At 43.5% G+C, this 27,043-nt stretch overlaps 1 protein-coding gene across 3 annotated transcripts; it reads left to right on the top strand.

Moving 5' to 3' along the window:
* Positions 1 to 776: 776 nt before the first annotated feature.
* BEST3 (bestrophin 3) lies at positions 777 to 26,907 on the top strand. 3 transcript variants are annotated; one of them, XM_054187908.1, is made up of 10 exons: positions 777 to 959; positions 4,706 to 4,875; positions 6,604 to 6,698; positions 7,271 to 7,504; positions 12,859 to 13,013; positions 13,715 to 13,792; positions 14,197 to 14,349; positions 17,714 to 17,794; positions 19,184 to 19,335; positions 21,464 to 26,907. In XM_054187908.1, exons 2-10 carry the CDS (start codon positions 4,724 to 4,726, stop codon positions 22,368 to 22,370), a joined length of 2,007 nt encoding a protein of 668 aa, XP_054043883.1. In that variant the 5' UTR covers positions 777 to 959; positions 4,706 to 4,723; the 3' UTR covers positions 22,371 to 26,907. The 3 variants fall into 3 exon arrangements, with proteins under 3 accessions (XP_054043883.1, XP_054043886.1, XP_054043884.1); XM_054187909.1 differs by lacking the exon at positions 777 to 959 and having other exon boundaries at positions 4,758 to 4,875; positions 6,618 to 6,698; XM_054187911.1 differs by lacking the exons at positions 4,706 to 4,875; positions 6,604 to 6,698 and having other exon boundaries at positions 778 to 959.
* Positions 26,908 to 27,043: the final 136 nt, after the last annotated feature.

Raw genomic sequence — 27,043 nt, forward strand, 5'->3', positions numbered from 1 at the left:
TTTTATTTACTTCACAGTCGCATTATTTCATTCTCCGTAGAGATTAATGGCAACATTATATGACATCTCATGGGCTTTCACAGTCTATCACCTTTTACAGCTCCCTCTTAATGCCGTGGATCGTAAAAGACAGAGTTCATCTCATTTTATAAAGGGGAAGGGAGGAAGAAGTCCTGTGCAGATCCTCCAGTTGCAGAAAGGCTTTCACATGCAGAAATGTGCCATATTCATGTGCCATGAATAGGTTCATTGAGTCTTTTGGTAACAGCAACTCTGCCTGTTTAGAGGGATGAGTAATTTCTACAGCATACCCCAGAGTCCTGATTTCCCAATTCGAATGAGCAATGCAGCAGTGCAGCAAAGGTGTGCTCCAGGGTGACATTGAGGTGCAGCCGAGGCACATTCCCAAGTTTGGTGGGGTTGTCTCCGGTCTTCCCGTTCATATGTAGTCAGTGCTACTGACTGATGTGTCTTCGCAGGGCTGGCTCAGAGAGATCACACTTTTCAAGCAAAGCCTCGGAGAAAAATGCTCCCTTCTCATCCGTCCCGTTTTGGGGACAGGAAATAAAATGCAGAAAACTGGAGGTGCCAGCCAAACCATTGCAAGATTCTTTATTCAAATGAAAGGGGTCCTTCCGATGGCAAGTGGCGTTATAATTATAGACTAGAAAAGAGCAAGATCAGCAGCTGCTGCTGCTGCTGCTTGCGTTTGTTCCCTCTGTAACTGACAGGACAGAGTACTTGGCAAAAACAGACTTCCAGAAGTGGAAAGACATTTTAACCCCTGTTCTTGTCCGTCCACTCCTCCTGGGGCTCGGCAGCAGCAACCCCTTGCTTCAGGTTAAGGGAAGAGCAAGGTGACAATTGCAGACCTGAAGGGGACTTTATTTGGGACGTCTGAGGAAGAGGAAGGGTCCGGGATTTGCCTTTGGCCTTGGATTGCCAAATAAAAATAGCAGGTCAGTGGATATAGCATGCGCTTAATATGCTTTTATAGTTGGCTTAACTCGAATCTCTCTCGCTCACTTTCTGTACTATGCCATAAACCAAGAAATAAGGTGATACAATGACAAGGGGTAGGTCTGCACAGAGGCACTATTTATTTATACATTCTGTAATGTGCTTTTCATGGTCAGTTAGGAATCACTGATGGCTGTTATTTTTTACTGTGGTTTTTCTCTGAATCCTAATGCATCCTGAAATTCTCAGCCAGGCAAAAATCCCATTTACAGTTGGGTTCAATATTATTAGGGGGAAAAAAAAAAACATTTTATTTTTAGGTGTTTATGCCTAAAGCTTTCCATGATCGCAGCAAAAGTGGAGTAATATATAACTCACGTTTCAGCCTGTGCTTGAGAAAGTTTCTGAGAGGGAGCAAACACTGAGCAAAAGGAAAAGCAGTGTCACAGATATGAGCCAAAGTCTCTGCAGGCGTAAAATGGGCATAACTTGTATTATGTCCTCAAAACTGGCAAATCACACCAGCAGAAAGCCTAGCCCTATATCTGCTAATGAAATTAAGGGCAACGTGATTAAGAGGAAAGTCTTTCATGGCACCGGCTCCTGTGGTATCTAATCTAACACTCTCTGTCCTTCTGCGGCCCGGGCCAAAAGAGCGCTCAGGCAGGAATGTGCTGGGGGACATCGTTATGCTTTGCTCTTCCTGTCCATCTCAATTTTAGCTTTTTAATTTCCTATGACAATGAGTAATCTTGGAAGCACCCTCGGTCAACGTGCTGCCCATGAACCAAGGGCTTGGGACCACCATGCAAGAAGCAGCCCCAGCGCAAGGCTTTATGCCAAAACTTCCCACTGGTGGGGGGAGGAGGGCTGTACCCAAGCGGTTGTTCCCAGTTGTAAAAAGCACAAGTGCAGATTTAAATCTGTGTTTGCTATGTTGTGAAATCTAATCAGACAAACACATAGCTGTCTTTCAGAGCTTCATATAGTCTAAAGGAATCTTAGATCACCTAATCTGACTTAATGTATATTTTAGGACATTATATTATATTACCCTGAAGTCCTTATATGAACCCAATGATAAATGTTCAACAAAGCATTTGCTTAGCAGGAAACTAAAATACAGTGCATCACAGGCAAGGCGGGGAAAGGAAACCAAGGCACTGAAGCTTGAAGTTGCTGTAAGAGTCCCGCTTTTCTTTGCCCCATTTCAGAGGCAGAAAGAAAAAGCTGCGGGCGTCCAGTGCCTCCCAAGCCAACGCGAAGAGTTTTCATTCCGAGCCAAGGGCATCAAGTAAAGTGCTAAGAGAGATGGCCGTAATCTGATTAAGTGAAATATAGTTGCTTGAATCAAGCAGGCAAATTGCACTTTGTGGAGAAAACTCTCCTCTCCCAGTCTAATGGGGGTGGGGGGAAAATATTCTTAATCCTGAATGCTATTATCATTACAGCTCTGCAATTGTGGCCAAAACCCATCCACTAGTCCTTGGCAAGACAGGATTTGCTGCAGCTCTGTAGTGGACCCATTTTGTCCAGCTCAGCTAGAGGCCAGTTTCTGGCACTCTCTAGTCACTGATGCCTGGGAGGATGACTCCTTCCTGAACCCCATATGCAGAAACTGAGAGACATGGATTTGACACTAATCACTGCAGAGCTGCAGATGCCACGAGGGCGCTGCAGGCAATCTCGTTCCCTCCATTGTCCAGGACAGAAGGGACTGAGCAGAAAGGTTTACAGATGCCCAGACACCAGGGGAGACCAGCAGAGCCACTCAGCCCCAACCCTGTACATCCCAGCTATGTGAATTCCTCCTGAAGGTCATCTTTCATCAAACTGTATGCTCACATCTTAAAGATCCTAAACAACAGGATGTCTATCCAGTCCCCTGTTCTGATATTCGGTTGCTCCCACAGTTAGCAATTTATGTTTTACTTCAGACTGCATTTGTCTAACTTCACCTTCTAATCATTGCGCTGTTACACTGGGGGTCCGGGTTCCTGCTAGGCCATAAGCCCTCACGTTATCAGATATATTTTCCGTATCTAAGTCCTCACACACAGGCAGTCCCACTGGAGGTTTCCATTGCAAATTGGCTATTAGTGGGGAGAGAGAGAGACACTTCTTGATGATAAGGCTTGAACACACATACTCCCTAGCATTAATGGCCAAGGGCTAAAGCCTATTACAGAGTTCCCAGGAAACTCAGTGTATCATTAAGGGTGTTTTTTTACCCCATTCCTCCCCTATAGCCCAGCCACAGGTTTCTCCTATTGTTTATAAAGCTCCGTATCTGTTGGAGAATGGAAATCTCTGTTTCTATTTTCTTAAGCGTTGCATCCTGTCCGTAGGCTTTTTAGCAGACAGGACTGCATTTCTGCATGCCAGTCAGACAGTTTGGCTTCTGAATTGAACTTTTTGGAGTTCAACAATGACAACAAAAAATTTGAAGGCCTGTGCCAAGTCTCAGAAACAGGAAAACTATCATTTGAATGCTAAAGAGTAAAACCCATGTATTTTAAAAAAAACAATAACCAAAAAAATATATCTCTGAGCCCACGCTGGCAAACCTTGAGCAGCCATTCTGCAGACAAGAAAGAAGAGACAGTCTGTCAGCAATAGAAGGCTTATGGTGTCTTTTCGCTGCTGATTCCCTTGGTGACTAAAAGAAAAAGTGGCACTTTTACAGCTGAATTTTAATGGCTTACTTTATGCTCTGCATCAGAGACACAGCCAAGTTGCATAAAATACTATCAAGCCATCTATTAACTATGGGTTCAGGTTTTTTTTCTGAGAGTAAATGACCTACACTGGCATCAAGAAAATATAGGCAAGCATCATATTTATGGTACGCAATAACTACCCTGAGGCTTTGTGCTTGTCTTAGTTACTCCCTTTCATTCATGCTGTACAAAACTGCTTTCATCCACATTTGGAGTTCAGAGTTTTTTGTTAGTTCATAAAAGTTCTTGTAGCGTCTCCCTATACGGGGTAAGGAAGTAACAAACCCAGCATAAAATATTTACCTGTATACTTTTAGTACTGCTTTAATTACACTGTGTCGCACGCTGCCTACCTGAGGAACCCTGTGGCTTTTTTTCGCATGGCCATGCAGTGCAGAAGTATTGATGAGTATGTCTAGCTGCCAAGCAGAGAAATAACAGGGTTCCCCATCTGATCTCAGCTGCTGTCGTAACCGTTAATGAAAGAGGCAGTCTCCAAATCTCATTTGGTTTTAGATGAGTATAATTACCAAAGTCAGCTAAAAATAATACTGGCTGGGAAGGAAGGTGCATTTGTGAAATTTAGCTTTGCTTCTGTTGCTGGAGCGCTGACAAAGTTTTGAAAAAAATTTCAAGCAAATTTACTTCTTTTTCTTTGCTCACATCGGACTGAAGCAAACTGGGAATAAGCAAAGGCTTCGGAGGTGTAACATGTCCCTGCCACTGCTACCCAAACAGGCAGCCACGGTTGGTGCTAGCTGTTGCTTTTGGGTGGCTTTTGAGTTAAAGCCCAAATACGGCCTTGCATCAGTCAATCTGCAGGTCTCAATGGGGCTTGTAACTGCAAGATTTTTCGATTTCTCCCTCTCTCTACATATATAGAAGCACACAAAGCATGTATTTATGCATACATATACTATTTTATGTTTATACGTGTATGTATCTGTCTGTACAAAGGTGCATTCAGGTTAGAATATGCTGTCTAAAATGTTGTTGGTTTCCTGCTTCTCTTCTACTGTTTCTAGGCACAGCCTGCCAAGACGATGACAGTCACTTATTCCAGCAAAGTAGCAAATGCCACTTTCTTTGGATTTCACAGATTACTCCTAAAGTGGAAAGGCAGCATCTACAAATTGCTGTACAGAGAATTTATTGTTTTTGCTACTCTTTACACAGCGATAAGTGTGTTATACAGGTACACTCTTTCCAATTCACATCTCATTAAATGTTATACTGAAGTTTCACACCTCATAGTGTTAGGCTGATGAATGATGGTTGAGGGGAGGGGAGGTTACTACATAATTATTGTCTTTACCTTGGACCTTTTCTAATGTCCTTTCCTTTCCACATTTACTCCAATGTGTCAGAGAAAGCAAGTAGGGTATAAATAAAATACTGCCTATCGTATTCAGCTGATTCTACCTTCAGCCCAGCGTTGAGCAACCATCCTACTGAAGTTAGCCTAAATAAACACCCATAGCTAGCCTGTATTATATAGTTTTTACTGTTCTGATGTTGAGTTGGCAGTGGCAAGTGTGCCTCTGCTTTAAATGATAAGTATAGACCTTTCATTCTACTTGCAAAACTGTGTCTTCAGTTGCTCAGTGGTAATTTCTTTAACAACCCTGAAAGGTGATAATTTGGGAGCCAGGTTATATAGTTAGGACAAGCAAAGTTTTGCTTAAGGCTAGGATGGCATGGCGAACTTTATTTTTAAGCTTGCAGCGGGCCAAGAAGAACTGCATGGAAACCAGACAAGTTGTTACCTGTGTGTCACCCAGCACCTGGGGGGGTCACATGCTAGGAGAGTTGCTTCTTCCACCGAGGTGTGAATTAAACACCGGTGTGACAGGTGCAATGCATCAATTAGTACAGAGAAACTTTTAATTGATGAAGTACACTACACAGAAGTATCAAAATCATGATTCAGCTCTTACCTTGATCTGTAATTAGACCCCAGTGTTTGCTTTTTATGTGAAGCATGGAGAAAATGAGCTTCAGTTTGTCTGTGATTAATCACTAATTTTCCAAAATGTTCAGTAATCTATCCCTGTGAACTTGGAAAGAAAACTACAGCATTAATATGTAAAGAAACACCACAGTCTCACATTTATTTAAATTAATCTGGTTTTACTGAAATGTTAGGTAATTAAAGACCATGGTAAATACACCATGGAAAGCTTTCTATATGCGCTCCAGGTTGTATTGCACAATTCTAAGCAAAACCTGCCAAATATTTGTCATGTATTCTTTTTATATGAAATCAAAGAATAACTGAAATACTCATCTATACAAATAAAAAAAGAATGTTTGTATTAAAGCTTGTTGTATTTCATTAGATATCTTTTTCCATAGGCAGATGCTGCCCTTCTCCACTCATTTTCTGTCATCTGGTGAATATTTTCCACACTGCAAAATAAATACAGTTGTTGTGTTTTTAATCTTGTGGAGAAAAAAAATTTCGTAGGAGTAAGAGTAAAAAAACCTGCTGCAGCAATGTAGCATTTTCAAATAAGAACAATTAGAAACTGGTAACCTTTTGCAATTCAAGCAGACCTGAGCATTTTTATTGAATAGCCCTCTGAAAAAGGAGAGCAAGCTCTATCTGTAGACTTATGGCTTCCAATCATCATTGGTCTGTATGAGACAGCAAGCTAATTCTCCAGGTGTATTGATCCTAATTAGTAGTGCCAGTCAAATTAGTCATGAGAAAACTGCAAAGACCAGGGAATAATATTGTCTTCTCCTCCAGCTCCTTTACTACATGCCAAAAGTGTTCTGCACTTTACCTTTAAGAATTTGCTTGAAGACATTAGCCAGGGTTGCTCCCAGCTGCACATACCTGATTATTTATACGTATTTGCACCTTGTAGCTGGTGCCAGAATATTATGAAAGGACAGATACATTTTATTTTTGCTGCAGATTTTTTCTTACAGGTAGCCAAAAACGGTTCTTTGAAAAATTATCAATTTACTGTGACAAATATGCTGAACAAATCCCGGTAACTTTTGTGCTCGGTAAGTACAGGTTACATGTGAAATTATTCTCCAACACTGTCTCTGTTCAGGCATTTGGTGAATGTCTGTGCATGGAAGCATTTCAGAGCTGAGGGGCATATGGGAGGTTAGAGGGTCACAATAAAATAATCAGCTTCCAACAGGTCTCCTTAAATTCAAGTTGGTTTTGTCACATCAACATTTATGCTCATGTTCTTAATATACCAACAAAAGAGTGAAGTTTCTGTGTATATATATATATGCGTGTGTGTGTATATATATATAGTGCCCACTAACAGTGATAGATTATGCCTGATCTTTCAAAGCACTAAATCAGCTCAAGGTTCACTACAGAAGAGAAAATTTGGAAGTTCATGAGTATGAGATACTCAGCTGGAACGGGCCACTAATTTGCAATGTCTATTAAATAATTAGCACTGATTGCATCCTGGGTTTTGACGTGACTTACTGCATTTATTCTGGGAAATGTAGCAACTAAGTGATATGAGTAACATTCTGCAAGCTAAATCAAAGTAACCTAAAGAGAAATCCTGATAGGCACTGGACTTTTTCTTTTTCCTTCTAACCCCTAGGTTTCTATGTTACTTTGGTGGTGAATCGCTGGTGGAACCAGTTTGTGAACTTACCATGGCCGGATCGACTGATGTTCCTCATCTCTAGCTGTGTCCAGGGCAGAGATGAATATGGGCGCTTGCTGAGGAGGACTCTTATGCGTTATGTGAATTTGACATCTCTGCTGATCTTTCGCTCCGTGAGCACAGCCGTGTACAAAAGGTTCCCCACCATGGACCACGTGGTAGGAGCAGGTACTTCTGAGTCCTTCTCCCCAGAAATGTCCTTCCTTTCCCTCACAGGTGGGGGCACAGGGAGGGAAGGAGCCAGACTCATTTTTTCCTTCCTCTTTGGCCTCATGTGTGTCTCATACTAACCCATGTCAAAGCTACCACGTATTTTGTCAGCGGCTTAAATGACGTACCCTTAAGCGTGCATCTTTAACGCTCTTAAAGTCTTCATCTAGTGACACTATAGAAATCAAATGAGTTTGAGGCTCTTATGTGGATCTACTCTCAGATGTCATGGAAGCAATAGGTCTGCCCCAAACACGCAGGCATGTGAAGCAGGTACAGCATTCTCCAAAGCGTGACAAATAATGTAGTTGCACTGTAGTATGATGCAGTAGGAATGGTGACTTGTTATATGGCATTACCTCCATCTCTAGGATACAACTTTGTCTCGTGTATCAGACAGATCTCTGCAGGCACTTCACAAGTACAACTTTATCTCAATTTATTTTAAGTAGATTGCTTCTAAAAATGCACAACATTTTTAGTGTTGTGATATACTTAAAACCCCCAGCCCCAAGGGTTTTTTCTTTAGATTTAAAACCTCACCTTAAGCTTAGTTTTCCAGGGATAAATATACTACGCATTACGCGTGTCTTTATTTTCTGTTTGTTTTGATAACACAGTGAGTGTGATGATGGGGAATAGAGTTCAGTCATGTAAGACTTGCTTGTCTATGAAGGACTGTCCGCTGAGTATTTGAAGGCAAGGTGGGATGCCGTGCCTTCTGACTGGCATGGTTGCTGTCAGGGGTAGGACACCAATGCAAAGGAGTGGGGATCTGTTCCAAATAGGAGAAGTCATACATTTTTTACTGAACCTCTTGCATTTCTTAAAATTATTCCTTTGGCAGAGATTAGTAAGCAAAGTTGTAGCAAGTTAAAATATGCAGTGTGTATATACATATACACATTTGAAATATGTGTGAGAAGCTTTGGATATTAAAAAAAAAATCCAGGCAGAAAGCACTGATCTTACTGAAAAAATTATTTGTGTTTGATTCAGTTGGATTCTGAAGTTCTCTTCCTTGTGCTGTTCAACAAAGCTGTTTACCTGAGCCTGTGAGAGGTCAAGGGAGCTTCTGTCACTCTCCCCAGCAATCTGCTTCTAGTAGGCATTGGAAAATTACAACATTTCCAGCAGGGTAATCCAGCTCTGCCTCCCTATTGCTAAAGACAATCTGTTCCAAAAGAGACAAAATGTCACAGTGTTGTACAAAAATTGTAGACTGGAAAACGTGTTTTGGTTGTTTTGGGTTGCTGTTTTTTTAACAGTGGAAAATATTCTACTATAAACTGCATAACTAAGTATTGATAGTGTAGTCAGTTCTGTGGATTTCAGTATTTATTCTGTAGGTTTTAATGCATATTGTGCCACAGAATTTTTGTTGAGGCAGTACTGAGCACTTGAGGGTATATTTTGTTCCCACTAACATCCAGTCATTAAAACAGTACTCTGCAATTATCCCCTCCCTAGCTCCCTATGGCATTACGTATCAGACTGCATGGGAGTGCAGCACTTAATATGAACGTGAGTGGCAGAATCTGATACTTGCAGCACGGTCGTCATTGAAACAACTTGTGCAGATTTTGCATTTCATTATCAAACTGGGAACTGCCACAGCGTAACTATTGCTACACATTTCTCTTCTCAGCAAATGAACTGCTTAAATTCATAGATTTTAAATCCGAGAACAGGATCATGATAATCTAGTCTGACTCATCCATAACACAAGGCAAAAAGCTTCCTCACAACATCCCTTATCATGTTGCAATTTCTGACTGAGCTATTAAATCTTCTAGGAACATAACCAGCCCTGATTTAAAATACAGCTGGGTATACTGGAGAGACTACACCACATCCTAGGTGAACTGACATTCACAATGGTGAACTCATTGGTGAAAAGTGAAATTTTATTCTCAGTCTGAACTTGCACAGAATCATCTTCTAGTCACTGGATTTGTAATGGGGTTGAGTTGTTCTTTTTCTAGTTAGATGAAAACACCATTTTTCTCTCAATAGCTACCTGTGCATAAAGGCTTGAATAAACTTAGGAGCTTCTCGTTCTGTAGTCTCTCCCTACAAGGTATGGTCTTCACTGCTGGATCTGCCTCCTAACTCTTTTCCAAAGTCTTTTTCATTTTTTAGCATTCTTTATGGAGCTGTAGGCTGTAGATACATGTAGATTCATGACATTATGATGTTGAGCACTGCGGCACGTATGCTGTAAGCGTCAGATGCATAGCAGCAGTCCTGAGCATACCAATCCCATTGACTACAAGCTGCAAGAGGGACACTGGATGCTCAAGAACACGAGTCTTAAAAAACATGAGTAATGAGTCAGCAGCTGGGCAGAGAGCAACCCAGAACAGCTGACAGGAAATGCTGAAGAGAAACATGAGGTGTGAGCCCAACTACATCAATGCCGATGGACAGCTGAAGTTTGCAGTCTCAAATCCTCTACTGGAGTGAAGTACCTAAATTAATTCTTTCCCACATAACACAGAAGCAGAAAGTGAAACTTTTATCTACTTGACCATTGTTAGTGCACTCTGGAGATGTGGGAGATGACCTCTTTTCAGTTCCTTCTTATCTAACCACTCGCCTTCAGAGCATTTGGCATGGGTCCCCTGAGCCAGTCTTGTCTCAAACCATTCAGTTTTGATGGGAGAACTGAATACTCTTCCAATCACTTGAGGGAGAGCACGAATGACTTTTTTCAGCTGGGCTTGTGTTCTCATCTGTAATTTTCCCGTAAGACCACTTTGACTGCCACTGTTCACACTAGTGTCCTTTGATTCTTTATTGATTGCATCCACGTCAAGCTTTTCATGCTTTCACAAGGATTCAGTGCCCTGTCATTCCTTAGATCACCCTTTTCAAGATCTTGGCACAGTATTTGCCAAATATTGCCAGTTTTCTGGAGCTGCTCCAGTCTTCCAGGGCTTGTCAAAAACAGTGCTCTTGTCCAGAGAGTTCCTCACTTAATTCTTTGAGTATTCCTGAATAAAAATAGTATGACCGTATTTAGAAACCATTTAATTTTAATAAATGAGGTTTGATATCCTCCCCTGTATTTGATGGAATATAAAGTGTTTCTTTACTGCTGCAATGAGAGCAAGTGGTTCAGAACTGCATATTGTTTGTATTGCTATAACCTTCACCAGCAGTAAGGGCGATCCAGAATTGTTTCAAATTTTCTATGATAAGGATACTAGGCATTATTAATATCCATCAAAGAGAATATTTAATTAATACAAACATCTTACCTTTAAAAATAATGACAATATGAATGTTATTGTTAGAAGAACAAGGCTTTGTTGAGCTTTTCTGAACAAAAAGGTACCCAGTTTCAGTGGAGAGCTGCAATGATCCTTGTAGCTTTGCTGTTCTTCATGACCCCCTCAGGCTGTGTCCTTCCAGGTGACGACTTCCCCGAGCCTCTCAAGTGACTTGCATCCAGTGTTTACTCCAGACTGTCAATTTTCTGATATTTGGTCTGTCTGTTTCAGCCTTATAGAAACATCATTTCCTGCCCTGTAATGAGCAGCCCAGCCAGCCAAAAATCAAAGGCACCCTGAAAGACTGACTTTTAGAAGTCATGACTAGCAGGTCAATTTATCTGGTTGCCTGATTATTTCTGTTCAGTTGGTTATGAGAGCTGGCTGCTAACTGCCCAGGGATCTTTTAAAAGCTGTATCTTATTCTGTTCTCAAATTCCAGGATACTGCAGGAGTACTGTGTCTCGCTGCTGAACTTTCCATCTTCCATAGAATTTTCTGTCCTGCCCTGTATTTCTTCTCCATAGTTGCAGTATTTCATACCTCCTGTGTTGACTTATTGCAACTGTACAACAATGGCATTTTCCTCAATAACAGAATATTTAAGAAGGTCACCTTGTTTAACAAATCTCCTGTTATCTTGTTCACATTTTTATATGAAATACAACTGAGTTTGTGTATATTTATATTTTGGCCGCTTCATATATCATTAGCAATGTTAGTAACAACGGGACAATTCTTATTTACTAGTTGGAGACTAGAAAGAAAATCCTGTCTCTTCTCAATTCCCTTATTGAATTTTCAGCACTCAAACTTGTAATTAATTGTCTGAGCCACTAATTTTGGAGCTGCCATGCTACTAGTTTTGTCCCATTTTGGAGCTAAAGTCAACACAACAAAAGAAGCCTTATACCTGCCCTGGTAGGTGACACACACACACCTGAGGAAAAACTGAGATCCCCCAAACCTTAAGATTGCTCCAACCCCAGAAAATCCAGGATTTGGACAAAGGAAAATGTGAAGTTCCCCCTCATGAATTTTCTGAAGTTGTTTTCTCAAAGGTGGGGTGGAAGAAGGACAGCAGAGCAGAGCTTTCTTACCCAAGGGGGTAGAGCTGTTGCTCCAGAAACCGGCTGCTCCCGTGCCCGTCCCAGGCAGCGAGCTGCTCTGGTGCAGGTTTTGTCCCACACAGCCCTGGCTCCCCTGCTATCTGACCTTGGACTCGCTTGCAGCAGGGGGAAGCAGGGCTTCGCAAGGCCAGGGGAACTCTGCAGGAAACCTAATACCTTCCCGGTGCCCCAGCAAAGGCAAATTGCCAGGCAGAGAGCGGCTTCAGCCTGCTGCCCCACAGCACGTCATCTGGCCCTGTGTCCCGCTAGCAGCGGGATTTCTGTGCATGATTCCTTTTCCATCTCCGCACGCCTCCGTAACCCCAAAGAAAACACGAAACACAATCTGGCAGGGAAGTATTTTGCTGGCAGAAGGCATGCTCTCTGTTGAGCTCTGTTTCATGCATGCACTTGTATCCTCTTGTTGCTTGCTCACTGCTTTGCAGATTTAACAAAAAATTATCAGAATCAGAGGGTCACGTAACTGCCCTTATAACATATGTTGAGATGCTGCTGAAAGCCATTATTGCTGAAAAGTGATAGTTCCTTGACTGATGTATCCAGTTCCTTATTTTTCTGAAAGCAGAGTATAAAACTGGAGAGTAATTTGCATCTTTCTTAGTATTCTATGTATCTACAATATGTCAGCAGTCAGATATGAGGACACAGTAATAGCAAGTTATTATGTATATTGATCAAGAGAGATTTTGAATAGGTAGTTATTGCAAAAAGAAGTTGTTTCAACCAAGATCTATCCTGGCCAAAAAGCTCAAAAAAAAGAGGAGGTGGCTACTAGTTAGAATTATAAATAGTGTTTTGCATAGTTTTATGCAAATATCACATAAACAGATTCAAACATATTCAAAACTTATAAAATCTGTTTAACTGGCTGCACAGAATAAATGAAGTCTTGTTTTTACATAAATAGGTTTTATGACAAGATACGAAAGAAAAATTTTTGATGACCTTAAGTCTCCCCACCTTAAATACTGGGTTCCATTTGTCTGGTTTGGAAACTTGGCATCAAGGGCACGAAAAGAGGGAAGAATTCGAGACAGTGTGGATCTGCAGACGCTGATGAATGTAAGTAGAAGTAGTAAATCTACAGAAAACTAATCTGAAATTACTTTGAGGTAGCTTTTCACTTATATAATTTGATTTAGTATGCACGACTCTCGGGTCTCATCTAAACGATCTTACTCCAAGATTTGTACCACTTTTCTCTGTGTACTGGTGTACACTCAAACACACACAGCAGCAGGTCGCTGTATATAAATGGTATTTATATGACCAAGAAGGTATTAACTGAAGCAACAAATTGATGAGTAAAAAATTAATGTAACATCACAGTAAATTCATAGTTGTTCCATTGCTGCAGGGAAAAAAATTAGAATAATTTGGCATTTTTGAGATTTTAATATCAGTTTCAGGGAAGATAATTTCCCTGAATATTTCATTAAGTGGTCAAACATCTTTTTATGATGTAATATATTCTCTTTCATGTATCACTAGGCTGTAGATAAGATAAAAACAAAAGATAATTTATGAAGAAATATGTACTATACTAAGCATTCCAACTCCATAAACTAAGTGAATATTCAAACCTGACAATGGGGTGCTGGTTATAATTATGACATCAATTTATCTATACTACACTTTCTTATCTCCCTGTTTTTTTACATGAGCAAAAATGATTTGTAACAAAATGTTTATAATTTAGAATTGAATCTTATGTGATTTTAGGTTGTTGGGGGTTGTTTTTTCTTTTTTTTTTTCCCTTGTAGGAGATGAATAAGTACCGGTCTTGGTGTAGTCTTTTGTTTGGTTATGACTGGGTTGGAATTCCACTGGTCTATACCCAGGTACCGAGACATTATCCTTTACAAAATTTGAAATGCAATTTCCAGAAAAGGGGAGTTTGGTGCAAAACATCCATAGACTCAACCAGAGTCTCTGAGCTGTTGAGCACTTGTTGACCCTCATGGGACTATGGACACCTGACTAACTATTTAAGTCATATTTAATGCAGAGATGTTTTCAAGGCCTTGCGTAATTTGGGAGAGGGGAGGGAAGCACTGAAATTTTTTTTATGTTTCCTGGGTCTTCTTCCTTGCTATAACTATTGCAATGGCCTCTCTATCTGTAATACGTCCCTACAGATTTGTAAATTATATAGCGAAAGGCAGTCCGAGGCCTTTGGGTGTTTCTGGCCTTATGCATAGGATTGTATGATTGCATGATTTCAATGAAGTTTTGTTCTTTGCAGGTTGTCACTCTCGCAGTCTATACTTTTTTCTTTGCCTGCCTGATAGGGCGCCAGTTTTTGGATACTGACCAAGGGTACCAGGGACATGACTTAGATCTTTACATTCCAATCTTCACACTATTACAGTTCTTCTTCTACGCAGGATGGCTCAAGGTAAACTAGCTTTCTGGAAAGGTCATGGGGGAAGCTGGTGAAGGTGTCAGAGATGAAGTCAAGGTGTCAGATTTGTGGCACACTGTAAAATCACCAAAGATTAATGGAGTTACAGCAGAGATGAATTGGGCCCAAAGTGTTCTGTGGTCATAAAGAAACATCATCCGATATGTTTTTAATTCTTGCCAGATCTTACAGTAAGAAACAGTCAGGAACCTCAAAGAGTCCATTTTAGTAGGACCAGTGCAGCCACAACTCCCCAGGGAAGTATTACTCCAGCAAAACCAGGCCCCAGAACTTGGACTATAAAATGACAGATTAAAAAAACAAACCCAAACACTTTCTCCCACTGTGCTATGCGACGGGGAAATGTTGCTGCAGACCTGGCATGGGCTGAAAGGGTCTGAATCATATTTTCTTCTTATGATCAAAGCCAGCCTTTAGTATCTGCTGTTAACTTAATCAGATGCAGGCAATTAAAGGTCTCTAGTTCCAGAGGGCTATCAAACAGTGACAGTCAATATTGGCTACAACCCCACCACATAAAAACGTTCATTAAAAAGAAGAGTATAGAAGGAATTGGATGCTACCCATCATCCCATTGATGGCTGGTCAGTTAGCGTATCACCATCAATCTGATAGTTGAGTAATTAAGCCACATACCTCACAGCAGTTCTTTAATCTGCAGTGAATATCAAGGTAGACTAACTGGGAAAAAGTTTCAAATAAAAAGCAAATTAGTACATTAGGGTCTATGTGCATTAAAGATTTCCTTTTGGGATTATCAATCATGGCTGGAAACTTAGAGCTAACTTTTCTGTTAGGGTATAAATTGCACAAAATTGGCCAGTTTTAGAGCCCCCTTCCCACAGCCAGCTCCGAATGGTAAAGAAGGCAGCACACAGAGCTGGCAGATCGCAGGGACAGTAAAGTGCCTGCAGGGCAAGCTCCTCTAGTCCTGTGTCCTAGAAAATTGGGAGGGAAAAGGGGTTTGCCGCATAGGGACCAGCCTGGAGGGGAAGCAGGAGAGAGAGGAGAGGAGGCTGTCAGGGCAGGGGGAGTGTTCTTCTCCTGCAGAAATGGGGAGCTTTATCTCTAGGCAATGTCTTCCAGGGTTTTACAAGCAGGTTACAAAACTGTAAGCTGTTCCCCTTGACTGCCCTGCTAGTGCTCCTGAGGCGGGAATGGTTTCCCCTTCATCAGCATCCAAGGCTGTCAGTAGCATCTCTTCCAGTTAGGCTCAAGGGCTTCCAGCCAACTCCTGGCTATGGCAGGTAGGAGATGCCATTGTAACTGAAAAATCTTCCACATAAGGAAATGAAAGGGAGGAGAAGCAGTTTTAAAAAGCAAATTTAATATCAGCAGTGCTCCCTCAGACCGGAGGCTTGTCCAAACCTGCAGTGCCCCCAAGTCGGGATATTTCTGTCTTGAAGGTTACAGCCGGTTTCCTGCTGAGTGCCTTGGGCTTTGGCTGCCAGGCTGCAGAAAGGCTATTGACTTCCAGTAACTTGGCAATTCCTCAGAAATTATGGCTAAACTGAGCTCATTCCTTGGCCTCGGGCCTGGTTTGTTATACCTACAATACAGGGGCAAAGTTTCCCATCACATGAAACACTTCCAAGTCACCATTTTCATTACAGGGATAGATGGACTGTCCAAATACAGGGCTTAGTTGTCCAGCACTACATTCCTTTTTGGAGAATAAAGTCACGTCTCACATGCCAGGACCAGGTCAGCCAAGAAGAAGGCCACCGCTGTTGTTCCCTCTGTCCCATCCCTGCTCACTTTCTTTAGCTCATGTGACAGGTTTTGCAATGGATTTTTGGGCAGTGATTCCCTGGTTTACACCGAGATGATCCAGTGTCTTCCCTGGAGAGACACAATGTAGTCCGCGTTCTGGCTCATTCCTGTTGCAGCACATCCATAGCTGTACCCCAAATTTAATGACACGGGGCACACCAAGGAGTATAAGCAGCGGTGTCCCCTGCCTTACGGGTGTTTTTGTCATGTTAGTCTGCTCAGCAGTTCAGCGGTCATTCTGATGGCCTGGGAAATGGTGGCCTAGGAGAGTCAGCAAGTGCTCACCCAGTGGTACAACCTAGAGGCACACAGGAATACATAGCCAGGGAGTGACTGCCTTACTATCATAAGTTATTTAGGTGCTGAGAGCCATCCATAGCAAGGTTCGTGAGCAGGGCTGTTTAATCATACAGTCGTTTCATCCATATCCACGTTAAACCGGGGACCTGGCCACTGCTTCTGTGCACAGCCCTGCTGACTACCAGGAAGGCCTGGGAGGGTCAGCAAGAACGTGATTGGCTTCAAAGCTAGGGCTTAAAAAGACAAACAGAAAGAGAAAAACCTGAAGGGGAGAGGATATTTAATCTCAGTGTACCAAGGAACTGAGAAAAAGAGAATCAGTCTGAATTGCCTAAAACTTTTTACTTTTAAAATTTTTCCTATTTCATCTTCTTTTTCTCCCTCAGCATCTATGAGCTTTCTCCCCACAATGTCCTTTGGTGATTATGGGGATGGGTGGTCAGTCTCTGGTTGTTTTTTTATTTTTTTATTCCTCTGTGAGGGCAGGACTGGATAAGACTGTGGGCAGCCAGAGAGGTTTCCTTTCCCAGCCTAGTTCCCAGACTAAGGCACCTCACCACAAAAGTGCCTGAGCTCACTGCTTGGTTGTCTCGTCCATGGGATGAGCTTCTCCCCTCCAGTTTTAATCACTTCATGTGCAGAAACCCAAAACATCATCCTGAACTAAACAAACTCAAGCCCTGTCTCTTGGCTTTGCCTAGCATGATGCATGGCACCCACTTGAATCAAGCCTTTTGGTGGGATGCTTTTCCTGAAAAGCTTCAGAGGGATGCCACCAGCATCACCCCCGATAAAGAAGCAGGGGCTGAAGGCTGAGCGGGAGAGATGAGCTGTACTGCCTCTGGCAGATTCCAGCTGTGGGGCTCGGGAATACTGACCTAATGGGCTGGTGGAGTATCATAGACCATAATGCAATAACAGAGCCTCTAGCTGCTAAACCATTCATTTAAATCAGCCCAAGACAACAGTAAGGGAAGGTAATGACTATCTTGTGTGACAATTACCGTGGCCCAGACATGTCTTGATTCCCAGTAGGCCAGTGCCGACAATCATGATTGACAGCACCAATGAGGCACCGAGGTATGAATCTATAGGGAAAGCAAGCTGTTCCTTCGCTAGGCTGGCAAAACCATCATACCGGAGCTTATGCTATGATTGCAACTGACAGGCAGGGAGAGAGAGAAAAATCAGATCCTATTTTCTCTGCGGCAGCGGTCCTGACATGGTATGCCAACTTCTATTCACTGTCTCATTTTCCTTTCAGGTCGCTGAACAACTTATTAATCCATTTGGAGAAGATGATGATGATTTTGAAACTAACTGGTGCATCGATAGAAATTTACAGGTTGCTGTTGTTATTTCTTCTTGCAGCTTTACCGTACCTTAGGTTATCATTACATTTAACCTTATTTCTTATATCGCGGTACAAATTAAGGGCAACAAGTGTTGTCAAAACAAATTCTTTCCCTGAAGGAGTATATATGGCTGTGATCCCCAGATTTTGTTTTTATAAGCTAATGCGTCCTGATGTAGGTATTTGGCATTTCTTGATGCCTGACTAAACATGCAAACAGCTGACCTCAAACTATAAGCTCACTTTATGCCCGGAAAAACACATAATGTAGGTCAATCCTGCACAATCCAAAAGCCATCTATTCCCACAGAGATGAGAACACATTTTGCTAATCTGAATGTCTAGAGATTACAATACTGTATATGAATCTTCCTTAAAAAAAAAAAATGCAGTAAAGATATAAAAAATACTAAGCAGAGCCCTGAACTAGTAAGCAGGGCACATACCATGATTCATGTGGCGATGCTGCCACCCACGGCAGCATCTGTGGTCAGCAGAGGAGCCAGCGTCCTCAGTGGCAGGAGCTGTGAGGTGGCCAGGGTACAGATTTATTGCAGTTACACCCAATTCCCAAACAGCCCCTGTCTGTCATGCCATGAAGGAGCCCAAAGACATGAAAAGGTCCCATGGCACCCGCTGCTCCCCTTGCAGGTAGAGCCAAGCACGGGGTTGAGCTGGTGTCGGTGCCCATGTCTGCTGGGAACCACTGAGCCTGCAAAGCAGAGCCCAGGTGTTAGAGGGAGCATGGGCAGGGCAAACAAACCAGCACATTCGGCAAAGCAAGCAATGCAGGTATGCGCAGAAGTGGGAAAGACCTTCGCGCTGCCAAAGATGCTCTCTGGCTTAACACAACTTTAGGCTACTCATGCTATGGTGCCGCAGAACAATTTGTATAAAATGTTTGTATAAGATATTGGAAGGCTCTAGAACAGGATGGTCACATAGTTGGTTCTGAAAGTTTTAAAATATGGATGAAGCCTATCGGAAAGCTTCTCGACCTCTGGACATTTTAAGGAGTACAACTAATACTCTACACTGGTTTCCCATAGCACATGGAGGATCACATGCCCATTTAACTACATCATGCATGAGGAAAGGACTTCAATCTGATGCAAATAGCTTTGCAGCATAGAAGACTCAAGTTACAATAAATCTTATGCTTTCATGAGCATAGGAGGGTATATGGGGTATATTTGTATAATATTTGGTGTATGGGGTATATTTGATAATACTGAGTCTCTTCCCAGTGCCCAGGCCAGCATACACACCTGACTTTAAAGGGTTTCTGAAAGAAATGTTGACCCAGGGAGTACAAAGCAGATTATTTCATATACTGTACTATGTGGAAAGTGACAAGATTTATGTCAAAAAAAATTGAAGGTCTCGCTTCTGGCGGTGGACGAGATGCACATGAACTTACCAAGGATGGAGAAAGATATTTACTGGAACGATTCCTCTGCCCGGCCGCCCTACACAAAAGCAGCTGCTGATTACTGTATTCCTTCGTTCCTTGGATCGACTATTGAAATGGGGTGAGTGGCACTAATGCCATCAGACAGATCACCAGCCCTACAGCCCAGGTTGACTGAGGGACAGTCAGCACAGGGCTGCAGGCTGGGACAATCCTGTGAGCGGGGAAGATGGAGATGAGAAGTGATGCTACTGGGAGGGAGTGGACAGGCTGGTGTTGGTGGAATGATGTCTCCAGTGGTCCGTGTGCTCATACGAATTGTGCCCCCATTGCTTGAATTGTGTAATTAATAAATAGAGTATGTTTGCAGGGAGGGTTTGTTGATAGTCTCTGAGCACGGGATGGCACCTGAAGGCAGTGACTGACTTTTCTTAATAATTTTTTATTTCCTACAGCTTCTTCATACATCCCCCCCATTAGCAAAATAGCTATTCCTTTGTTGTTTTGTTAGCAGATGATGGCTAAAATCAGTCCAGATTTTTGTGAAGATAAACAAGGAATAATCTTAAATATTGTAGGACTTTTCATTGGGTAATAAACTAGAGATGGAAGCTGGAGCGGTCAGATTTTGTGAAGGGATAAAGAAGCGGAGTTATTTGCAGAGATCAATGCAAGGACCATCATTATAAAGAAACATATGGAGGATATAGGATCACCCTGCGTTGTCAGGATCTCTATGATAAATCAGTGATAGGCCAGTTAGCTTAGAAGCTCTTGAGTTTAAACGCTTGTGACATGCTGTAATGTAGAATAGGTCAGTAAGTGTAAATAACACCATGCCTGAACAAATACCAGAGCAAGTAGATGTCTTTATCTGAAAACTGGAAAAACTATAAAATGGTCAAAACAAAAGTAAAAAAGAAAGTAAAAAAGTAAAGAAGAAAAACTCAAAGAATATAATTTATTTTGCTGCAATTGCTAGGGGAGAAACGTGGCAAAGAAGAAACATTATTGTCTGCAAACAATTTTTTAATAAGAAGCACTTCACACAAAAAATGAAGGGGGGAGTGAATGAAAAATAGCTCCATGTTAGCCACTGTGAAATCCAAACAGCTCTGATGTGTTGACTTTTTTGTTAATTATTTTCTCCTCTGAACTGTTTCTCTGTTCATCTCTCTAAAAAAATGGGTAGCTCTTATGCAGACTTCAAGAACAAGGTCTAAAGATTCATCCAAGTCCAAAGCAAATATATAAAACTTGAGCTCAAATATAAAGTCTTCTCCAGCCCCCTCAAACCAACATCTGAAACAGGTTGCCCAGAGAGGTGGTAGATGCCCCATCCCTGGAAACATTCAAGGTCAGTCTGGATGGGGCTCTGAGCAACCTGATATAGTTGAAGATGCCCCTGATCATTGCGGGGGAGTTGGATTAGATGACCTTTAAAGGTCCCTTCTAACCCAAATTATTCCATGATCTTCACAAATGATGGATGAAGTTCCTCAGTCCCTCTGGGTTAGCGTTGCCTTCTGTGCTCCTTGCCTCAGATTTGGCCCCAGCCCCTTCGCCATCCTTACCCTTAGGACAGGCAATGGGGCCAGTTTGGCTTGTCTTCTGGGGTGCACTGAGTCAGTAATGTGTACTGAATTGCCTGGCAGACACAGCAATAGTTGTTCTCAGAAACCACCAAGGCTGGGCAGGAGAAGAGTGTCAGGTACAGGTGGCAATTTCAGACACACTGTTGTGCCCCAGAGGTAAGTGAGATTTGACCATCTGAGTAATTCCAACATTTATTGAAAGCGTTGCACTCTGCTTCCAGGAGTAGCTTTTTCCTGTTGCTATTTCTGCCTGAAGGATTCTCCTGAAAAACTATTTACTGCACCGAGCAGGGTTTCTTCCTCCCCTTTCTCTCACCCTAAGCACAAGCCTAGCCATGCAGAGCTGCCACAGAGGGCTGAAGCCCAAGTATGAAATGGTGCCAGATGCCTGCCTGGATGCTCTCCCAGCCTGGTTCTCAGAAGAAGAGACACCTCTGGATGTGGAGAGCTTTCTGTGTGATCTGGCTGGTCCAAAGGCATAGGCCCTATTTCCTGGCACCCTCATCCCTTTTTCGCTCCTTCCATGCCCTTCCTTGAGGACACACTAGGGCCTTGGTTCCTGTGTCTTCCTGCTGAGACAGCAGGATGTACATGCTTACAGACCACATGCTTCCTATGTGTAAGTGACACCTACTACCTGGCTTTATTTGGCAGGCTGGCTGATACCGAATTCCTCTATGGGGAAGAGTGGCCCTGGGAAGAGGAGAAACACCGAAGACAAGGTTCAGTGCTGAGAAGAGTCAAGAGATTTCTCAGCGTCCATGAGGGCCCTTCGTCCCCAGCTCACCGGCGCTACAGTCGACAGACAAGTGAGAATTCCGTGTTTTTCCCAGCAGACGAAAAGGGGCACATCAGACGGTTGCAGGAAATGCACACAAGAGGGAGACACTCTACCTCGAGCTTCAAGAAGAAACATGAAGGAGTTGACAGAAGTAACAGACTTCATAGTAGCAGAGATCTAGGACCCATAACTGAAACCTCAAGGAATGAGGCACAACTCAGTGATAGTGACACCTTATCCGAGACAAACAAACCAGTTCCTGAGGTCATCATCTCTGAAGCTGAGGAGAAAGCACCTGATGGGCTGGGCAAACCAGACCTGCAAAGAGAGCTCACCGCGAGCATGCCAGAAGAAAAGCTCCAAAGGAGCCTAACTGAGGCAAATGTGTCTCTTCTGGACCATCCTTTTTTCCCCCCAGAAATGACTACATACATCCCAGGTTCTGAAGTGCATCAGTCACTTCCTACTGTGATAGGGGAGCCCAAACATGAACCCCATGGTAGTCACATAGCCGGTTTCATAGCAGATCCTGAGAGAAACCTTCAGCGATGGAGTTTACCAAGCTTCCATAGTCATAGTACAGTGTCAAACGCTGACGCTGCACCGCCTTTAACAGATTCTGGGACAACTTCACAACAAAGGACCTTCAGTGATGGAAAAAATGTTACTTCTGATGCTGCTCCAGAGGTGTTTGAGATGCAGCACTTATGGGAAAACCTGGATAGTAGAGAAACAGCCATAGTAGAATTTTCTAATGAGAAAAGTGAGAGAAAACTTTGACTGTGCTTCCCCTGGGTTTGACTGGTCTTCTTGTCTTCTCTTGAAAGTGGTTCTCACACAGATTTGCTGAAAGTGCAGAAGGGCAGACACTATGCTCAGACAAGTCCTGAGCAAGATCCAACATAGGATTTGGGCAAGTAAATAGGAGGCATTATAGTGATGTGCTTTAAGCCAGTTGGTCACTGGCTTGAAATCTGTGACCCTATGGGGAAAACATTTATAGGGAGAGCTGAGAGCCTGAGGAGTGAATGCAAACCAGCCAGCACACACAGCAGCGAGCTGTGTAGGCTCACCTAGAGGAAACACTGAGGTTATCAGAAGAGCAGAGGTGGCTCTGTCCACTTTGGTTCCACTCTGAACACTGCTACCTTTGGCCGCCCCTTCAGGTTAAGGTCCATGACATCCTTGTAAGACCCACCAACAGTTTTATTTTCTACTCAAGTGGCTAGAAGGGGAGGTGTGGGTTCAATTCCCTCCTCAATCTGGAGAGATTCAGTCCACCATCTCTCAATGCCTGGAGGAACACTTGAAAAATCAGGCTCCTTGCTTGTGTGGGGCAATAGCCCTGCTCCTGCTGAAGCTATGCCACTACAGAGTGCAAAAATAAAAGGATTAAATGTTTAACTTCATTAAGAAAAACAGAAGAGGCAAAACTGTGGATGAGCTGGGCATGGGATGTCTGAGCCTTGGTCTCTGCTCCTTGGAGCATGTATGTGGCATACCTCGTGGCTGTTTATTGTAAAATGCCCTTCCCAGGTGGCCTCCCTAATGACGACAGGGCTGTGGCACTCTCTCAAGGGATGATGGAGTTGCAGGGGCAACTGAGCTTAGGGCTCCACTCTTGCAGAGCTTCAGCTGGAAGTACAAAGGCTGCAGTCATGCCAGGGAGACAACCAAACGGCCGGGGACTACTAGCAAAAATTGTCTCTGCTTCCTTCTCCCCTCCCCTGTTCCCATGCTGCCCAGACGTACCACACACATTCTCCATTAACCCAAACCTGAGCCAGCATTAGGTGGCTCCTGCTGCTCCAGGGATGGCCAAGCCACCTCTCTAAACCTCCTGGTAGCAACCTGGCCTTTCAGCTGCGGTTCCTGTAAGAAGTCTCAAAGCAGGCCCTGAAAGCAGCCACAGCTCTTTGTTTTTAGCTCTTACTCACATCTACGTGAATGCAATGATGCCAGCATTCCCTACAAGTGAGGATCCAAGTAGATGGTCTTCCTAGACGAGGGAGAGACCGGATAGCTCAGGGGCTGGGAAGAACAGAGAGAGGGGGAGATGCAGAAAATTATGGGGGCTGCAACAGCCAGCAAGTGGTGTGGACTATATGGACAGCAAGTCCACCCACTCTCTTGCTCAGAAGGTTGCACTTCAGACAACAGACCAGCATCTCTCCCAGGGTAACTGGTAGCCCAGTGGCTCCTGGGAGTCTTCAGGGACCCCCTGAGGCTGGGAAGGGAATGAACGGACCTGCCTGCTCCTTCTCCTCTGGCCAACAGCTCACATGAGGAGACCTTCCAGTAGGTTATTGCATACAGCAGGACTCTGCTATCTCATCTGGGTAGGTTTTGATAAAAAAATCAACTGCCCTCCCCACTTCTGCTTCTTCCAGCTTTGTTTCAGTCTGGGAATTTTCTCCTGTTGGTGTGCATTAGATATGGTCTGAGCAGTGCCAACCTTTCAAATCCTTCAAAGACACTAGACAAAAGCATATATATACCCATCAGTTTACGAAGCAGAGGGCACTTAGCCTAAGGAAGAGCTATTTAAACTCATATTATGGGAATTTCAGGTATGCAGAAAAGCCAAGCACAGATTTCCCAGGCACCTATGGAGGCACTTCTTCACACCATGAGATGAGGTGACACCAGTGTCTGACAGTGGCTGAGTAGTAAGGTTGGATCACAGTTTTGGAGTAAGGCGTTCTGGTGCAACCTCACCCTTGCCACTCCGCAACAAGTCCTCAGGCAAATCCAGTTGCTATGATCAGGTTTGGCCAACAAAATGAGAACCTCAACAAAGCAAAATTATATTGAAATGAACAGAACCTTAGCCTAGCAGTCCCATTTTCTGGATGGCCCTTAGTAGGCAACACACAGCTTCTGGCAGCATCCTTTAGCTTTTCAGTCATCAGAGCTCCAGACTGCTGGGTCTCCCTGGGGAAGAGGATTCTATTGGCCTGTGACAATGATGGAAATGCATAGTTTTCCCTTCCCTACATCATCAGAGCAAAAAAGATTCCAGCATTCCCTCTTTCTTCCCTATTCCCTATTTCTTCTTTTAGCTGAAGCCACATTTTTCAATTCAATATCCAACAGCTGTGCATGTATAGGAAGGGTTTTCATCTGCTGTGGGGAAAGTCTGGCCTATCATCTAGTTCTCACAGTACATAAGCTTGAGGAACTGTGCTTCTCTCTGTAAGGGAATTTAAGCCAGAAATCAGAGATGAGTTCAAGTGCTCACTACAAATCTTCACTGAGGGTCCAGTCCCACCACACCTCCTCACTCTCATCTTTTGCACAGCTTCCGCCAGGGTTTAAGGTGTTGCAGCAAAGTGCTCACCCTCCCCAACCCAGACATCAGTATGTTATTTTTCACTATGAGGGTGGTGAGGCACTGGAACAGGTTGCCCAGAGAGGTTGTGGATGCCCCATCCCTGGTAGTGTTCAATACCAGGAGAGCAGCCTGGTCTAGTGGGAGGTGTCCCTGCCCATGGCAGGGGGGTTGGAAATAGATGATCTTTAAGGTCCCTTCCAACATAAACCATTCTATGATTCTGTTTCATCCCGGCACTGCTAAGCCTGAAGAAGCCTTCCCAGCTTCTCATCATCCAGCTCTGCTCATCTTCTGTCATCTTCTCAGCCTGGCCGCTAGCTAGGATGCCCACTGCTGCTTTCCACCAGGACATTATGCATCTCATGAGCAATGATTTTGCTGCTTCTCCCACTCATTCTGCCAGTATTCCCTGGCCCAGCAACTGTATTCATTCTTCGATGGAGGCTAAGGGTGGCCACACAGTAGCCATTAGGTAGATAACAGCTTCAGTTAAGTCCCACAGGGGTGCCTATTAGACATGTAGCCGCATGTTAGATGAAGAATGACAGCTCTGAAGTCCCACAATGTAATCTGCAATACACAAATAGCATTTCACACAGTGGGCCAGCTCCAGGTTAGCTATAATATTCTGTTCGTTGTTTGTAAAGGAGCTAGTGCTGGAATCAGTTACCGGAAAGAATTCCTCTCCTCATTTAGTCTGTTATCTCACTTTTGCAAACATCTGGGGGCTCTGATTTGTATTAAATTATCTTTTGGGATTATGTGCTCTCTTAGGCACTTTTCTCGGTAAGCTATTTGCCTTAGCATGGTAAATGGACTATTTTAGCAAACCCAACAATTTATGATTCATGTTCACCGGTATAAACAATGTCGAATTATTGCATGAATAAAGGCACTTTGAGAAACACAGTCATCTTGACTGTATTGAACTGTCAAGAAGCACTTCTGGCAAAGGTTGGACCTACCGTGCCAGTCAACTTGATGTCTGCCAGGAACAGTAAGGAAGACCTACAGAAGCTGGCAAAGCTGGAAAAGACTGAGGAGAGAATAAGGCCAGGACAGACAAATAGATCAGAGCTTGCTCCCATCAAATGGTGTTAATGTTGAGCAGGATGAGATGTATCAGAACAAAGAGAGGGCTGGCCCCTGCACGCGCTCCCTGACTTTCCACCTATTTCTAGGATGCGTTCACGCTCTGCGCTGGAATTTGTAGAGAAAATGTTGGTGCAGGGACCAACCAGCTGCAGGCACATGTCCCACCACCCTTAAAATCCTCCATCAGAAATAACAGATCTCTGACTCTGACGGCAAGCTCATGTTTGAGGAATATATACATGTTTTAGAAATAATGGAAAGGTACCAGGGCGTTAAGTCTGCTGCACAGTAGAGAAACAAAAATACCCTGCTGCTGTTAAATGGGTGATAGGGCTTTATAGAGGATTGTTTGTCTTGGTTTACGACCAAACAAATGACATTTTCTAGACAAACAAGTTAGCTCATGGTCACTCTGTTCTTCAGGAGTGATATGGACAAAGGGGAAACAAGGCAAGATTGGCCTGAAATACATGGTGACTTCGTACGGTTCAGTCTTGTCTGCAAAAAGAGGCAGCAGGCAGCAGAGTCCCCTTTGCTAGAGGTTGACAGCCTGGATGCCAAGTGTGTAACACAATGTGACTGCAAATAGAGGGTCATGAAAACACGCTCCAGAGAGAGGGAGTATTTCATACTGGAAGGCACGGTCAGTATTTCAGAGATACCTACAGGCAGACCGTCTCACTTTAGTAATACTTACGGAGTCTTACAACGGAAGCCTTAAAATCTAAGGGGCTGCGATTGTAACTCTGCCCAGGCCAGTAATGGATGTTGCATTTGGTCTTTGCTGAGCACATCCAGACAGGTGGCAGCAGCAAGTCCCCCAGGGCCACCAGCCCATTCCCCGGGGCCACCAGCCCCTGCCCCAGTGATGATGGGCCAGTCTCCAGCTCCCCACAGCCCTGCCCTGCCTGGGAGGTGCCCGGGGCTGCAGACATTGTTTGGCTTTAGGGGGAGATGAGCAGCCCCAACACCCCAACATGTTCCATCTGTCCCCTCCAGGCCATGGAGCAACCTGGATTTTCAA

This window comes from Rissa tridactyla, chromosome 1 (genome assembly GCF_028500815.1).
Source record: "Rissa tridactyla isolate bRisTri1 chromosome 1, bRisTri1.patW.cur.20221130, whole genome shotgun sequence".
NCBI lineage: Eukaryota > Metazoa > Chordata > Aves > Charadriiformes > Laridae > Rissa > Rissa tridactyla.